The sequence below is a fragment of the Hemitrygon akajei genome, chromosome 12, assembly GCF_048418815.1.
Source record: "Hemitrygon akajei chromosome 12, sHemAka1.3, whole genome shotgun sequence".
Taxonomy (NCBI): Eukaryota; Metazoa; Chordata; class Chondrichthyes; order Myliobatiformes; family Dasyatidae; genus Hemitrygon; species Hemitrygon akajei.
Window position 1 is genome coordinate 79,743,692 of NC_133135.1, and position 17,501 is coordinate 79,761,192.

Below are 17,501 nucleotides of genomic sequence, written 5' to 3' on the forward strand. Positions count from 1 at the left end.
AACAAACTTATTCCAGCTGGAGGTCTGCAATTAGTGGTGTTCCACAGGGATCTATATTGGGACCTCGACTGTTCGTGATGTATATAAATGACTTGGATGTAAATGTACGTGGGTGGATTGGTAAATTTATGGATGATACCAAGATTGGTGGGGTTGTGGATACTGTAGAAGACTGGCAAAGATTATAGCACAATATAGATCAGTTGCAGATATGGACTGAGGAATGGCAGACGGCGTTTAACCCAGACAAATGTGAGGTGCTGCAACTTGGTAGGGCAAATGCAAGGAGAAAATACACTGCTAAGGGCAAGATCTTGGGATCCAAGTTCACAGCTCCTTGAAAGTAGCTACACAGACCAATAGAGCGGTTGAGGCTTGCTTTTATTAGTTGAGGTAATGAGTTCAAAAGTCAAGAGGTTATGCTGTAACTTTATAAAACTTTGATTAGAACACATCTGGAGTATTAAGTAGAGTTCTGGTTGCCCCACTATAGGAAGGATGTTGAGGCTTTGGAGGGTGCAGAAGAGGTTTACCAGGGTGCTGCCTGCATTAGAGGGCAAGTGCTATCTGAGAGGCTGGACAAACTTGGGTTGTTTTGTTTGAAGTGGTGTAGGCTGAGGAGAGATCTGATAGAGGTCTAGAATACGATGAGAGGCATAGATAGCACAGACATCTGTTTCCCAAGGTAGAAATGTCTAATACCAGAGGGCAAGCAAAGGGGATGGGAGGGGTAGTTTTTTTTTAAACTCAGTGGTAGAAGCCTGAAGTGTGCTGCAAATACATTAGAGGCTTTTAAGAGATGTTTAGATTGGAACGTGAATGTGAACAAGATGGAGGGATATGGACATTCTGTAGGTAGCAGGTATTAGTGTTTGGGTATTTTTAATTTACTTTTTAAGTGGTTTGGCACAACACTGTGGGCTGAAGGGCCTGTTCCTGTGTTGTACTGTTCTATGTTCAAGCAATCGAACAGAAAAATAGTATAGTTTTAGAAGAGTGAAAAACAAATATTGAACATTGCCCTTATAAAGCAAGAGAACCTGTTGCTTCCCTCCATTTCAGGCAGCACCTCAATACAGAGGATTACTTATTTCCTCTGAGGTCGGAAGGGCAGGATAGGCAGATCCTTTGGTAGATGGGACAAGGGGTAGCTGGTAAGCCGGTTGCTGAGTAACTTGAGAGTTACTGCACTACTCCTGCTACCTATTGGGAAGTACACGGCCATGCACTTTAGTTGAAGAAATGAAAGGGTTGACTATTTTCTAAAAGGAGAGAAAATACAAAAAGCTGAGGTGCAAAGGGACTTGGGAGTCCTTGTTTAAGATTCCCCAGAGGTTCGTTTGCAGGTCAAGTCTGTGGTGAGGAAGGCAACTGCAATATTAGCATTTGTTTCCAGAGGTCCAGAATATACAAACAAGGATGTAATGCTGAGAATTTATAAAGCACTGGTGAGGCCTCACTTGGAGTATTGTGAGCAGGTTTGGGCCCCTTATCTTAAAAAGGATATGCTGAAACTGGAGAGGGTTCAAAGGAGGTTCATGAAAATGATTCCAGGATTGAAACCTATCGGATGGTGAAAGGCTTTGATAGAGTGGATGTGGGGAGGATGTTTGTTGTGGTGGGAGAGTCTAGCAGAAGAGGACACAGCCTCAGAATAGAGGGGCATCCTTTTAGAACAGAGATGAAGAATTTCTTAGCCAGAGACAAGTGAATCTGTGGAATTCTTTGCCACAGACAGCTGTGGAGGCCAAGTCTTTACGTATATTTAAGGCAGAGGTTGATAGATTCTTGATTGGTCAGGACATGAAGGGATATGGAGAGAAGGCTGATTGGGGCTGAGAGGAAAATTAGATCAGCCACAATGAAATGGTGGGGCAGACTCAATGGGTCAAAAGGCCTAATTGTGTTCCTATATCTTTCCTACAGAGTTTGTATGTGCTCCCAACATTGACCCAAGATTTCACTCCTAATGTTTTCTTGAATCATGAATCAGAGAAACTTTTAGGAATCAGTGGGGATGTTGCACCTAATCTTTAAAACCACATTTGCCCGGCAAATCCAAATAGACAGTCAACTCCGAGTTTGTTTAATTCCCATAGTGGAAGGAAGATAACATCATTTCTGTCATTGCATTGGTTTAGCAATCTATTTTATCACTCAGCAGACTAACAAGATAAGAGTCACGAGTTTACTGGCTGTTAAACAGTGGTTGACTGCTGTTTGTTCCCCATTACCCACTTTCTTGCACACTTGCAACAGAATAAAAGCCACAGGAAAGCTGACACGTACTAGAATGTCTTCCAGTTTCATATCAAGCAACTCCCCTCCTGGTAGGAAATCATTCCACTTGGCTGAGTCACCCTCAGGTTCCATGTTGTCCAGAATAAGCTCAAAGAACACTACCTTCTCTGATATAGAACTAAATGAGTTGTCGAAACAGAACATGTAGTCTCCATTCTCAGTTTCGATGCTAAAAATGAAAGAAACATTTTTTTTAAGAAATAGTAAAATTTGTTCATTGAATGTACAAATAACAAATAAATGCAGATGGTGAAGGAGGAAACAGCTACATAGTTCTGCATTTTTAACTCTTTATAAAATAGGCTATAAATGTCATAAGTAGAGGATCTGTCCCAAGTCAGAAAGCAGTAAAGTTCAAAACAAAATAATTAAAATCCTAGACTTATTATTTTATAATTGCTACAGATTTGATTTCTGAAAGCTACCTACCTTTAATCATTGGAATATAATGTTAGCACTCAATATGTTCACAATTCATAAGCATATTATCACTGATGATTAGTATTTTTTGTAATGAGTGCCATTGGAAGTTAAGAGCTGAAGTATATCATGAACAAGTTTCTGCCTTAAATTCTTGGCTGACACTGTTGAACATTAACCTCATCTTGCTTCCTCTTTGGCTCTACTGAAATTCACCCCAGCATTTGCTTTCTTTCTTATTTCCCGCTTGAGGTAGTTTCTTAGGACTGAGGTTAACTTGTTTCCAGGCTGATTTTGTGGAGTCTGAGTGGGCTTATGAGACCAATATTGGAACCACAGATCAAGGAGAAGATGCTTTTTGGTACAGGTCAGTAGAACATTTGTAAGATGGTGAAATTTACAGCTGTGCCATATTATTTCCATTTCTTAATGAGTGATTTAACTGTACTCCAAGGGATATTCAGTGACCTGGAGATTTTTTTGTATCTATCTGCTGACTTGTGCTTTTCAATAACCTTTTCGTGGAGTTGCTTGGAGTGTTCTTTTCTCTTCATCATGTAGTTTTTGCCAGGATACTGACTCACCAGCAGTTGGACTATCTCTGTATTTTTACTACAATCAATTGAAACACCTTGACTGCACGCAGGTCTCCAACAGATCTCCATTTAACTAATTATGTGACTTCTAAAACCAATTGGCTGCACCAGTGATGATTTAGCACTTCATATTAAAGGGGGTGAAAACTTATGCAATCAATTATTTTGTGTTTTATATCTGTAATTAATTAAGATCACTTTGTAGAAATCTGTTTTCACATCAACACAAAATAGTCTTTTTCTGGTGTTCAGTGTCAAAGAAAGCTAAATTAAACCAACTGTAATTCAATGTTGTAGAATGATAAAACATGAAAACTTCTGGGGGGGGGGGGGGGAGGGTGAATACTTTTTATCGGCACTGTATAGCTTGGGTACCAAAGACTTTTGTACAGTACTGTAGTAACTCTATATATTGCACTGTACAGCTGTTGCAAAAAAAAACAAAGTTCATGACATATGTGAATAATGAGAAACCTGATTCTGATATGGGTTTCTGTTATGGACTGAGAGTGGGAAGGGGGCAGGGAGAGGGAAATCATGGTTGTTAAAAGGGGAAGGGGGGGAAGCGGGAAGCACTAGAGACACATTCTTTGACGATCAATAAACCAATTGTTTGGAATTAAATGATTTTGCCGGATATCAAAGCTGGGTGTGCTTGCACCTGTGCCAGCCACCACCCCTGGCATTCCTTCTCTGCCACCTGTCCCACACTTGCTCCACCCTTGCCATTCCCAACACTTTTTGCTCCTGCCAGATTTATAAACTCTCACTGTTCCACAATGACAAATACAGTACTGTGCAAAAGTCTTAGGCACCCTAGCTATACATGTACCCAACACTTTTGTACATACTGTATTTTGGGTTGGAGTTTATAGCTAAGCAGGGATGAGTGTTGTGTATTTCAGTAATATTGTAAATATATCATTTGATTAAGCATTCTTGTTTGTTTAAATAATTCATTACAGGTTATATGTAAATGGCATGTCATCACATCACATCCTATGTGGACGTCTCGCTCAGAATAAAAACGAAACCAATGTACACACATTCCAGACTCCCTTGTTTTTATTTTGATTAGTTTTATGTTTTGGAGTTACAAAATGTACCATTCCCCTTCTTAAGATTTTCACTCACCCACCCTGATCTTTTATCTCAAGCACTCTGCCTAGACACTCTGCAAATGGACTGCATCAAAGGTTAGATCCAGAGTACACATAGCCACAAATATAAATTACATCAATTCTCCTCCATTCTTGCTTGTCCATAAGGTGGTTAAAACCGGGGGTGGTAATGGGCATGTTCCCATCAAAAATAAGTATACCGTTTTGGATACTGTTGGTGGGGATGACCTACCAGGAATAAGCTGCAGTGGTCCTGTCTCTGGCACTGAGGTTGGACCCGCGACTAGGAAGGGGAGGAGGGAAGAGAAGAGAGCGGTAGTGATAGGGGATTCTATAGTCAGGGGGGCGGATAGGAGATTTTGTGGGGAAGATCGGGAGTCTCGGATGGTATGTTGCTTCCCTGGTGCCGGGGTCCGAGACATCTCAGATCGGATGCAGGTTATTCTCGAGAGGGAGGGCAAGAATCCAGATGTTGAGGTCCATGTAGGGACCAATGACATGGGTAGGATGAGTGAGGGGGTCCTGCGTAGGGAGTTCAGGGAGTTAGGTGCGAAGCTGAAGAGCAGGACCTCCAGGGTAACAGTCTCAGGATTGCTACCTGTGCCACGTGCGAGTGAGGCAAGGAACAGAAGGATTATACAGATTAATACGTGGCTGAGAGGATGGTGCAGGAGGGAGGGCTTCAGGTTTGTGGATAATTGGGTCTTGTTCCAGGGAAGGTGGGATCTGTTCCGAAGGGACGGTTTACACCTGAACTGGAGCGGTACTAACATTCTTGCAGGGAAGTTTGCTAGAGCTTCTTGGGGGGGGGGTTTAAACTAAATTTGCAGGGGGCGGGGATCCAGAATGTGAGAGAGGATAGCGAGAGGAAGAATAAAGGACAGGTGGGGACTACACGGTTCCGGAATATTAAGTGTGTAGTAGAGGAAGGTGGGGCAGAACAAGTGATAAGGAGGACTCGTGTACAGAGGGATGGTCTGACGGAACATGGAGTTAAATGTGTTGCAAGAATAAGTAAATGTAGGAAGGACAACAAAATTCTAGGGGCGTATAGCCCGATGGGAGTTCGGGGAGCTGGGTTAAGCACAATAGGCAGAGATTCAAACAGAGAGAGGAGAAATGGGTTAAAAATTCTATATCTGAATGCACGAAGTGTCAGGAATAAGGCGGATGAGCTTGAAGCCCAGGTGCGAATGGGTAACTATGATGTTGTTGGGATAACTGAGACATGGCTGCAGGGAGATCAGGCCTGGGAAATGAATGTACAAGGGTATACGTGCTATCGTAGGGACAGAAATGTGGGCAGAGGGGGTGGGGTGGCCCTGTTGGTGAGGAATGAGATTCACTCCTTTGCAAGGGGGGACATAGGGTCAGGAGAAGTAGAGTCTGTGTGGATAGAACTGAGGAACAGTAAGGGCAAAAGGACCCAAATGGGTGTTGTCTACAGGCCACCGAACAGTAGCATGGATATTGGGTGCAAGTTGAATAGGGAGTTAACATTGGCATGTGGCAAAGGTAATGTCGCAGTAGTTATGGGGGATTTCAACATGTAGGTGAACTGGGAGAATCAGGTTGGTGCTGGACCACAGGATAGGGAGTTAGTAGAGTGCCTACGGGATGCATTCTTGGAACAGCTTGTACGAGAGCCGACCAGGGACAAGACTATTCTGGATTTAGTGTTATGTAATGAACAGGATTTGATAAGCGATCTCACAGTAAAGGAGCCATTAGGAGGTAGTGATCACAATATGATAAGCTTTTATCTGCAATTTGAGAAGGACAAGGGCAGCTCGGAGGTGTCAGTGTTGCACATGAACAGGGGAAACTATGGAGCCGTAAGGGAGGAGCTGACCAAAGTTGACTGGACGGATAGCCTAGCAGAAAAGACAGTGGAACAGCAATGGCAGGTATTCTTGGGAATAATGCACAAGGTGCAAAATCAGTTCATCCCCCAGAGAAGGAAGGATTCAAAGGGGGGAAAGGGGCCTCAGTGGTTGACAAAGGAAGTCAGAGACTGCATAGCATTAAAAAAAAGGAAATATGACAGAGCTAAGGTGAGTGGGAGGACAGATGATTGGGAAGTTTTTAAGGAACAACAGAACTTAACTAAAAAGACAATACGGGGAGAAAAAATGAGGTATGAACGCAAGCTAGCCAGGAATATAAAGAAAGATAGCAAAAGCTTTTTTAGGTATGTGAAGAGAAAGAAGATAGTTAAGAACAATGTTGGGCCCTTGAAGAATGAATTGGGTGAAATTGTTATGGGAAACAGAGAAATGGCAGAAGAATTTAATGAGTACTTTAGATCTGTTTTCACTAAGGAAGACACAAGCAATCTCCCAGATGTATGGATGAGCCAAGGACATAGAGTAACAGAGGAAATGAAACAGATTGACATTCGGAAGGAAACGGTGATGAGAAGACTGATGGGACTGAAGGCTGACAAATCCCCAGGTCCAGATGGTCTGCACCCTAGGGTACTAAAGGAGGTGGCTCTGGAAATTGCGGATGCATTGGTAATCATTTTCCAATGTTCCTTAGATTCAGGATCAGTTCCTGAGGATTGGAGAATGGCTAATGTTATCCCACTTTTTAAGAAAGGAGGGAGGGAGAAAACAGAGAACTATCGACCTGTCAGCCTGACATCGGTGGTGGGAAAGATGCTAGAATCCATTATTAAGGATGAAATAATGGCATATCTAGATAGCAGTGATAGGATTGGGCCGAGCCAGCATAGATTTACCAAGGGTAAATCATGCTTGACTAATCTGTTGGGAGTTTTTCGAGGATGTAACCAGGAAGTTAGATGGGGGAGATCCAGTGGATGTAGTGTACCTCGATTTTCAGAAGGCATTTGATAAGGTCCCACATAGAAGATTGGTGGGTAAAATCAAAGCTCAGGGCATCGGGGGGGAAGGCATTGACATGGATAGAAAACTGGTTGGCAGATAGAAAGCAAAGGGTAGTGGTGAATGGGTGTTTCTCGGAATGGCAGGTGGTGACTAGTCGGGTACCACAGGGCTCGGTATTGGGACCACAGCTGTTTACCACTTACGTTAATGATTTGGATGAAGGCATAGAAAATGACATCAGCAAATTTGCTGATGATACTAAGCTGGGTGGCAGTGTGACATGTGATGAGGATGTTAGGAGAATTCAGGGTGACTTGGATAGGCTGGGTGAGTGGGCAGATACTTGGCAGATGGCGTTTAATGTGAATAAGTGTGAGGTTATCCACTTTGGGAGTAAGAACAGGAAGGCAGATTATTATCTGAACGGTATAGAGTTGGGTAAGGGAGTAATACAAAGAGATCTCGGAGTCCTTGTTCATCAGTCACTGAAGGTGAATGAGCAAATGCAGCAGGCAGTGAAGAAGGCTAATGGAATGTTGGCCTTTATTACAAAGGGAATTGAGTACAAGAGCAAGGAAATCCTCTTGCATTTGTACAGAGCCCTGGTGAGACCACACCTGGAGTATTGTGTACAGTTTTGGTCTCCAGGGTTAAGGAAGGACATCCTGGCAGTAGAGGAAGTGCAGCGTAGATACACGAGGTTAATTCCTGGGATGTTTGGACTGTCTTACGCAGAGAGGTTAGAGAGACTGGGCTTGTACACGATGGAATTAAGGAGATTGAGAGGGGATCTGATTGAAACATATAAGATTATTAAGGGATTGGACAAGATAGAGGCAGGAAATATGTTCCAGATGCTGGGAGAGTCCAGTATCAGAGGGCATGGTTTGAGAATAAGGGGTAGGTCATTTAGAACAGAGTTAAGGAAAAACTTCTTCTCCTAGAGAGTTGTGGGGGTCTGGAATGCACTGCCTCGGAAGGTAGCGGAGGCCAATTCTCTGGATGCTTTCAAGAAGGAGCTAGATAGGTATCTTATGGCTAGGGGAATCAAGGGATATGGGGACAAGGCAGGAACCGGGTATTGATAAGGAATTGATCAGCCATGATCTCAAAATGGCGGTGCAGGCTCGAAGGGCTGAATGGTCTACTTCTGCACCTATTGTCTATTGTTCCCACAACCTATTAAATGCTCCATATGACGTGTGCCTGAAATAGCCTCATACAACCAAGTCCAGCTGCTGGCCTTCATGTGTGGCTTAGCTACTAAGCCCAGTGGAACAGTTTCTATTAACAGAAGAAGGGGCAAAGGCAGGTTACTGGTGCCTTAAAACAAGTCGCTTTGGGCAGATGGGGCTCGACAGCCGTGGTTGGCAGCTCATCTAGGAGAAGGAAAACTCTGATCTCAAACCTCCACTGCCTTGTAGCTATATCCACTCATGGGGAAGGCTTTGACAGTAAACCCAGAGGGTAAAAATCCAGAGCTGGAGACCCTAAGGCAGTTCTATATTGAGTTCAATGCTGACTGGCAACTCCTGGTGCCAAAATGTAAAGATCTTTGCCATTCCTTTAGGTTCATCAGTTGTGTGGAGAGGGAGTTTACTTGCTCTCCATATCGTACACTCTAGGCTTGCAGATCTAGACAGCTAGGATGCTAATTCATGGTCAAGTCTGACCGAAGGAGGCCATCACTCACTCATTCTTGCTTGTCACTTCAAAGTTAATTAATTTTTAAAAAAGCTTTGATGGGTATTATAATATGGAAGTTGTATCAAAATGTGCGGAACAAACATTCAAACATTAGGTCCTGCATCATAATGCGGATCAATGTATCTCACCTGTGTGTCAAAAATACACTGCTGCTTATAGATTATTTTGATTTAAAAGCAAAATTAAACTTCAATGAGTTACTTTTAAAATATTATGTGCACATTTGTAAAAGAAACAATTTGAAAAAAGCAATCTGCCAAAGATGGCGCTCTGGCTAGTCATGTGTGGAAAGCTGTTGGGTAAGGCTGGTTTGCGGGGTGATGTTAGCTGGTGATCAACTTTTCAACTACTCAAGTTTTATTCCCCCACAAATCCCTGTCAAAACAAACACTAGCTATTTCATAAATGTATTATTAAGCCTACGTCCACACTAGACCGGATAAATCCGTAACCGAAGCTTTCTCTCTTCGTTTTGACCCTCCATCCACACTGAAACGGCGTTTTCCTCCCCCGAAAACGGAGCTTTTCTAAAATGCCCTCCAGAGTGTTTAGATTTGAAAATGCTGCTTGGGCAAGAGTAGAGTGGACAGGGTAACTGGAGATTTCTAAAAATGCTGTCATGACGTGCGGAGGCATTTCATTGTTTTCTTGAACACAACTCCCACATAACCTAACAATTTCAGAACAGACAGCAACGAGACTGAAGCCAGTAGAGTTAGAAACGTACTCACCAAATTCTTTGACTCATAACTTACTGAATAAGTATACTTACTTTGCCCTGTTTTCTGTACTTGCTTGTATGAAGGCGGTTTACCTATTTATGACAATATTTCTGACAATAGATGTGTAAGAGCCTAATGTTACATTGCATGGAAATACAAGATAATACTGATGCAGACGTGTTTTATACATTTAACAAGGTGCTGTAGTGGTGTGCTACATGCAGCGCTGAAATAACAACACGGAGTCAATGAACTGCAGTTACAAAAAGATTTTATTCGAACTTCACGGCCTCGCTTTAAAGCCTTCCTGATCCCGGCCTCCCCGGGTGCGGATGCTGTAGGGGGCACGTATTCACAGTCCTGTCCCGCGCGCGGGCTTTTCCCCTTGCTGGTGAAGCAGACTTGGCGCCCTTTTGGGACTGGCCTTTATGCTGGCGCGCTGGCTATTTGTGAGCCGGTTCGAGTGCGCTAGGAAGTGGGTCGCCACAGTGCAACAGAGTTAGTCAGTTTTTCAATGTTCGTCGTCAGCCGGGTCATACTGTCTGTGAACTCCCTGTCAGTTGCCTCTAGTATTTGTTTTTTAAAATTTTAAGTCCTCCAGCTGTCCGTCGTTTGGCAATTTTCTTTTAAGTTTTTCTAGTCTGTAACTGCACAAATGCGCACTTTCACCGCGGGATTCGACACCAAACATGTCGCTTGTTTTCTGTAGATGTGTCCTGCGCATGCCCAGTAGGAGGAGATTCGCCCAAATACCCGTTTTAATGTGGATGGAGGTATTTTCAAAAACGCTTGTGTGGATGCCTATCGTTTTTACGCGAAACCGGCGTTTTCAAAATTATCCGGTCTAGTGTAGACGTAGCTTAAGTCTCTTGGTACAAGACAGGTACAAGTCAAATCAATACAATTAACACTGTTGATACTTTCACTCAGTTTCTAGATGCTAATCCCCACCATTCAGCTCCTGGCATTTATTCTATTGACTTCCTTTCTTAAGAATTTGACTCCTTGGCATCTGCAGAATAGTTTTGCACAAATTGGTAGCTGTGTTTCTTACATTAGGACTATGGAATCCTTGGGAATGTACGAAGCTTGGAAAACCTTTCTTAACCTACTTTAAAATTCAAATAATTCTGGGAGCATGCCATTTGCAAACCTGTTTCCATAATTTATGCTATAATTCTATATGGTGCCACACCTCCCCTACCATCTGATGGTAAACATTACTGGGATCAGAAACCACGTAAAAGTACACCAATGTCACGTATACACTGCAAACAGTAATTTTACTATTCAAAGAACTCGGAACAGAGAGCTACTGTAAGCAGAAAACACTAAAAACTTAGGTCAGGAAGCATCTCTAAGGAATGGATAAAGAGTTAACACCTCAAGCAAACACCTGTTGTGTGATGATCTGAAACTTAACTGTTTTTCCATAGTTGCTACCTGACCAGCATTTTCTGTTTTTAATTCTAGATTTCCAGCACTAGCAATTTTTTTTTTAAGATTAAGGAGGGCAGAAAAATTTGAAATGATGCCTGTAGCCTACTTGAGAAAGATTTACAATTATAACTGTCAATTAAGCTTTGAAGTTCATTGTTCTGTAACTTGGAACAATGAGATATATTAAGCAATGTTTTGCAACACTCAGACTGTTTCATAAGTTGGTAAAATGTATTTTGGGAGTGCTGGATATTTTACCTTGGTTTGAAATGACTTCGAATTTAATCGATTATGGCATTAACTTTAAACTGGAGATAAAGAAACTATCTACTGGAATCATCTGATATCAGTTCCATGACATATAAATTGATCTGAAAGATCTTTAGAAAGGTGAGGAGAAAAGCTTGAAATGTCACAAGGATAGAATTGACAAATAGTTTGGAAAATAAATTAAAATGCAAGACAGCAGAGGCAGACATTTATGGAGGCATTTCACAAATCTCACCAAGGATTCTAGAAAGAGGGTAAAAAGTTAAAGATGCTATTGACTGAAAAAAGAAGGGCATACAATGTGATAGGCAACAGGACTAGGAACCATCGGTTAAGCTGGGGAATTAATAGAAAACCGAAATGGCAGGGAAGACACTAAAAAAGTCCCAATGATAAAGAATGTGGAACAATCTTACATTAGAAGAAAAAAAAGTACAAGCAACCCAGTGGGGCAACAGGTCATTGCCCCCAGCACCTGCCAGCCAGCATCTAATGGTTTTAAAGGAAAGTGAGCTGCTGATACTCCTTAGGTGCCATTTTGAACATTTATCTCTACATCCATATCCTGAGTTCTAAGTGAGATACAAATTACTATGTTTAGATAAGCGGAGTTTGATAGGTTCTTGATCAGAATGCAATCAAAAGGTTATGGGGAGAAGGTTGGTGTGGGATAAAAATCAGGCATGATGGAATGGCTAAGCAGGCTTGATGGGCTGAATGGCCTAATTCAGCTCCAGTGTCTTTATGGTCTTAAATTTATAGCTCAGTTTGCACTCCCCACGTGTCACAGAAGACAAAAGGTGTGTGGTATAAAATAATTAAATGAGTTAATTAGTTTAAAGTTCAAACTGAATTCAATGACAAAGTACATTTAATGTTTTTGACAAGACAAACTTCCAAGATGAATAATGTTGCAGTGGCTGTCACTTACCTGTGCACGCCATCAGATTTTCTCTGATCAAAGTACAGAATATTTCCATTTGGAGATGAAATATAGAAATCCACATCTAATCCTGCCCCATCAATCACCTAGAGGGCAGGAGACAAAATATTTTTGTTAAGAATGATACAATGATTACAGAATTACAGTGTTAGATTGACTTTCCTTGATACTTTTCCCTCTGTAACAGCTTAAAATAATAAAACACTACTGAAAGCAAGAGTAATTTACTACTGTCTCATTAATATACCATTTCATTCAACAAATACAATACAGGCAGTCCCCGGGTTATGAAAGAGTTCTCTTTCTGAATCCATCTTTAAGTTGGATTTGTACATAAGTCAGAACAGGTATATCCGGTATTATTTAGCATCAGTCAAGCGTTTGTCTTAGTATATATTTTACCTTTCTATGCATACAAAACACTTAAGAAATGTACGTATTTCAATAATTAAACCACTGCGTTGCTTAGTAATAATTGTAGCTTTCATCGGGACAGGGCCTTTCACATGTTCCATTATTCTCATTTTATCCTTTAAAATTGTCTGATCTTTGGCTGACTGTAGCTTAATGCTTTTCCAATGACCGATGGTGTTTCACCTCTTTCTGATCGCTTTATTATTTCCAATCGTGATCGTTTTCCATCAACGGAACAGAAACACCGTGGATTCAGCAGCAGTTGTGGGCGGCAGGTCCTGACCTGAGCTCCGCCGGGTCATAAAGTCCACCTGCATTGGGACAGGTTAAATGGGACAAGTGGGGGTGGTGCAGACTGGAAAGGGGTGGGGGAGGTCAGGGTGAATCTTGATAAGAAAAATTTAAACCAGATACAAAGTTACACACTCAACACAGTGTCAATAGCAATGACTTAAAATGGCAGATGGCGTTCTCCTTCCTCCGTTCATAAGTCGGACGTTCGTAACTCAGGGACTGCCTGCAGATCAAATTATTTGTGAAAAATCCATCAGCCAATGCAACTGGTAGGTTTCAAAAGGTTGTGGTAAAGGCAACAGCTTTCAGTATTGTTGTCTTATTGCTTCAAAGACCCAAGCTCTGGAGTGTGGATTTCCCTGCAAATACATGGATTTCTACTGGGTGCTCCAGTTCCAAAATCCTGAATAACAGCTGGTAAGTCAATTGGCTACTGTAAGGCACTTCTCAATATGAGTAGAAGTACCCCTTAGTAAAGGAAGAGACAAAAGAATCAGAAGGATGTTGGTGGGCATACATGAGAGAACGTGTTGCAGGGATACAGGAAAATAAGAGGGAAAATAAAAGGAAAAATAGGACTGATGAGATTTTTTGGTGGATCAGGCACAGACCATGCATTGATCTATCTGCATCGCAACTGCATCTGTTAAAGTGAGCATATGAATACTGTACAACATCTAGATTACAGACTTAAAAAAGTTCTTCCCCTCACTTGTACAAATACAAGCCTTTCTTTCCATTAGATGAGTACTCCATCAGAAAGATAAACATTACATGAACTTTTTACAAGGCACAGCAGGTTCACTTGTGCAAAGTCAACTAGATTCAGTTAAAATTGGGTTGAAACCCTGCCCACCAACAGTACTCTGCACCATTCCATATCACAGCCCAAGAGCTCAGCAGAGGAAATTTAAAAGCTGCAGTGGGTGCTTGGCCTAAGATTAGCATCTTTGACTTTGTATACTTAATCAAAGTGCACTCAGTTAGCCACTCCCACATGGGAGGAGTTCACATACTGTACAAGCAGGATTATCAATAAAGTTCAGTTGAGTATCCTGCATGCTGGTGTTCTGGTGTGCTCTGCACTATCCCACAATATTGAACAACATGGTGTCAGAAGTGGCATCAAGATCAAGTGACATCCCCAACAAGAAAGAACTTACAGTAAGACTGTTCTCGTTCTCAAATATCTATGAAAAATATCCAGAGACTTATCAACTTAAACTGCCTATGCTAGTTTGCTAACCGCACCCACCATGAGGCTGAGCTGAGAAAGGGCCAGGGTTGCTAGGCAACAACTTCAAGCTACACCCGAAAGTGGATGCATTGTAATAATTTGTGGGTCACTAGCCCGGGGAAGTGCACAGCGACACAGACTCAGCTGATTAGTCAAACTCTCAAGGAGAAAAAAAGAAAGACTTTCGTAGTCCAAATAAAGAAAATAATAAACAATAAAACAGGAAAATGGAGTAAATACCTGCAGTACCTACATCTACTTATCTAATAAAGCCCCTGCCTCCACCTAGGACATTTGATTCCTCTAAACCAGAGGACTCGGAGATGGCTCAGGTGCTTTGAGAGATTTAGGGTTGCAAGCAATCTCGCTCAGGCTTCAGAAGACCATAAAGCAAACACACTGGTATATGCATGCGTGATAAAGCAGATGACATCATGGGTGGACTGGGACTGGCAGGTGCTCAGAAAAAGGAGTACAAAGCAGTACAGGGCAAATTCAAAGCATATTTCACAGGAAAGGAAAATGTGCTTCGAGAGGGCAAAGTTCAACTCCAGAAAGCAGGAGCCAGATGAAAGTGCAAATGACTTAATCACAGCGTTATATGCCCTATCAGATGACTGTGCATATGGAAATCTGAGAGATGAGCTCAATAGAGACAGGATTGTTGTTGGGTTACTGTACACCAAATTGTCAAAGACATCATTTGCAGGTAAATCTCACACCAGAGACAAGTTTTACTATAGTCAGGCAGAGTGGGAATGTTCATCAGCAACCGGCAGAACTCAGGCACAAAAACAATGCTGAGGTAGGGCTAGAAAGCTGTACAAAAAAGGGTACAAACAAGATGCAGTCAAAGACTACAGGAAGAGATGACAATAGAGCTCAGCTCAAACAAAACACGCAAGTGAAACAAAGAACAGGTAAAATGTCCAACTGCAGATGTGATAAGTCATTCTACACATCAAAGAGCTCTGAAAAGCACAAGAAGTGAATTGCCACCCATGATAAAAGCCACTGTCACTCAAAAACTGTTCATGAAGAACATGATTCAGATGAAGAGAGAGCTCTTCTTGGGGCTCTAGATTCAAATAGATAAGGCTGGTGTACTGCGGTTCAGTAACATTCAAAATGGACTTGGGGCAGATGTCACAGCTATCCCCCGGTGAAGAAAACAGACATTACACTAAACCCAACAAAGAAAATGCTCAGGCAACACAAACAAAATGCTGGTGGAACGCAGCAGGCCAGGCAGCATCTATAGGGAGAAGCGCTGTCGACATTTCAGGCTGAGACCCTTTCTCAGGACTAACACGCTCATATGGCCAGGGAGACATAATCTCAGCGTGAAAGGAATGCTTACTACTTCCATCTATAACAAAAGAGGATGTCCATGTTGTTCAGAATCTCTTCTCACCACTACTGGGACTGCATGCCATAAGCTAAACCACATTGTACGGCTGGATGTGCTAGATGATGTTCAGTGCCAGAAGTACCCAGAGTGTTCACAGGACTGGGGGGGGTACTGAAAGAGGAGTACCATATCCAACTGAGATCAGGAGTGATTCCCTATTCTCTGACCACGGCGAGGCATAACCAGTCCCATTGATGAACAAAGCCAAAGATAAACTTGACAGAATGGGGAAGAGGTATAGTCCAAGTAGCTGTAAGAATCACTGGACTTAATAAAGGATATCAGTGGATAAGCTGTCTCCTAAGATAGAGCAAGAGAGATCGAGAAAGGGAAGCGTGGTGTCGGAAATGCACAGGTAAATTTGAGGGCAGGGTGGAAGTTGGGAGGTAAAGTTGATAAAGTCGACGAGCTTGGTATGGGTGCAGGAAGTAGAACCAATTCAGTCATCCACATAGCGATGGAAGAGTGGGGAGTGATACCAATGTAGGCTTGGAGCATAGACTGTTTCATGTGGCCGACAAAAAGCCAGTTATAGATGGGACCTATGCAAGTGCCCATGGCTACACCTTTTTCTTTGTTTTTCTTCCTCTCCTCCCTACACCTTCTTACTCTTGACTTCTCATCTCTTTTTCCCTTGTCCCGATGAAGCGTCTCGGCCCAAAATGTCAACTGCTTACTCTTTTCATAGATGTGGCCTGCATTTTGTGTTAATTTATATTTGTATCAAGGATGAATAGCAAAGGAACAGGAAATCATCCAAACCCTCTATGCTTGTTCCACCATTTAATACAGTGGATCCGTGAACAAACTCCACATGTCCCTCTTTTCTATATTGACAAATATAGCTATGGCTAACTAAATATATTAATTTCACATATGAAGCTAATCTAGAATAAATGGTTATTTTTGAGTTTTCCCAAATTTCTTCAACCACTTTTTTGAAATGTTTCCCAGCTTCAGTATTATTTTTCAATTATATCTTCATTTCTAGATTTTCCAATAAATGAAAAGTTTCTCTCCATCTTCCCTGCTAGTTTCAATTAAGATCTTTAGAAATAAACCTCGGTCTTCTAAATTTGAGCTCCAGTTTGTACAAACTTTTCTCAAAACCTGACCTCCAAGACCAGGTATCATTACAGTAAATCAGTGCTGCTAAGCTGTGGTGCATAGATCTGCTCAAACTGTCCAAGTGTAATCTATCTTGGGCTTCATACAGTACATCGGCAGAACAATTTTAAATATAAAGGCCAGCATTTCATTACATTTCTTTTGGTTTCCACCTGGTGCTCCAGTTTTCTTCCACATACCAAGAGATGCATGGGTTAGGATGGTTAAGCTGTGGGCATTTTATTTTGGCTATGGAAGCACGGCGACAATTGTGGGCTGCCGTCAGCACATCTTGGACTGTGTTAGTCATTGATGCAAATGACACAATTCACTGTATGTTTCACTGTACATAGAAGATAGAATATTACAGCACAATACAGGCCCTTCGGCCCATGTCATGCTGACCTTTTAACCTACTCTAAGATCAATCTAACTCTTGCCTCCTACATAGCCCATCATTTTCCTGAAATCCTTGTGCCTCTCTAAGAGTTCCTTAAATGCCCCTAATGTATCTGCCTCTACTAGCACCCAAAAGGGCATTCCACACACCCACCACTCTGTAAAGACCTTACCTCTGACATCCTCCCTACACTTTCCTCCAATCACCTAAAAATTATGTCCCTTGTTTTAGCTATTTACGCTCTGGAAAAATTGTCTCTGGCTAGT

The 17,501-nt window shown here is 42.0% G+C and overlaps 1 protein-coding gene across 5 annotated transcripts in view; it reads right to left on the reverse strand.

Annotated features, from left to right (window-relative positions):
- The window catches only part of tmed5 (transmembrane p24 trafficking protein 5), a 95,307-nt gene that overhangs the window by 67,957 nt on the left and 9,849 nt on the right, over positions 1-17,501 (reverse strand). For 4 of the 5 annotated variants that reach the window (XM_073063586.1, XM_073063587.1, XM_073063588.1 and 1 more), the window contains exons 2-3: positions 12,361-12,458; positions 2,290-2,470 (exon numbers count right to left, since the gene is read on the reverse strand). In XM_073063586.1, the coding sequence (XP_072919687.1) occupies positions 2,290-2,470; positions 12,361-12,458 (279 nt within the window). The remainder of the gene's footprint in view (positions 1-2,289; positions 2,471-12,360; positions 12,459-17,501) is intronic. The other variant, XM_073063589.1, reaches the window with a different exon arrangement.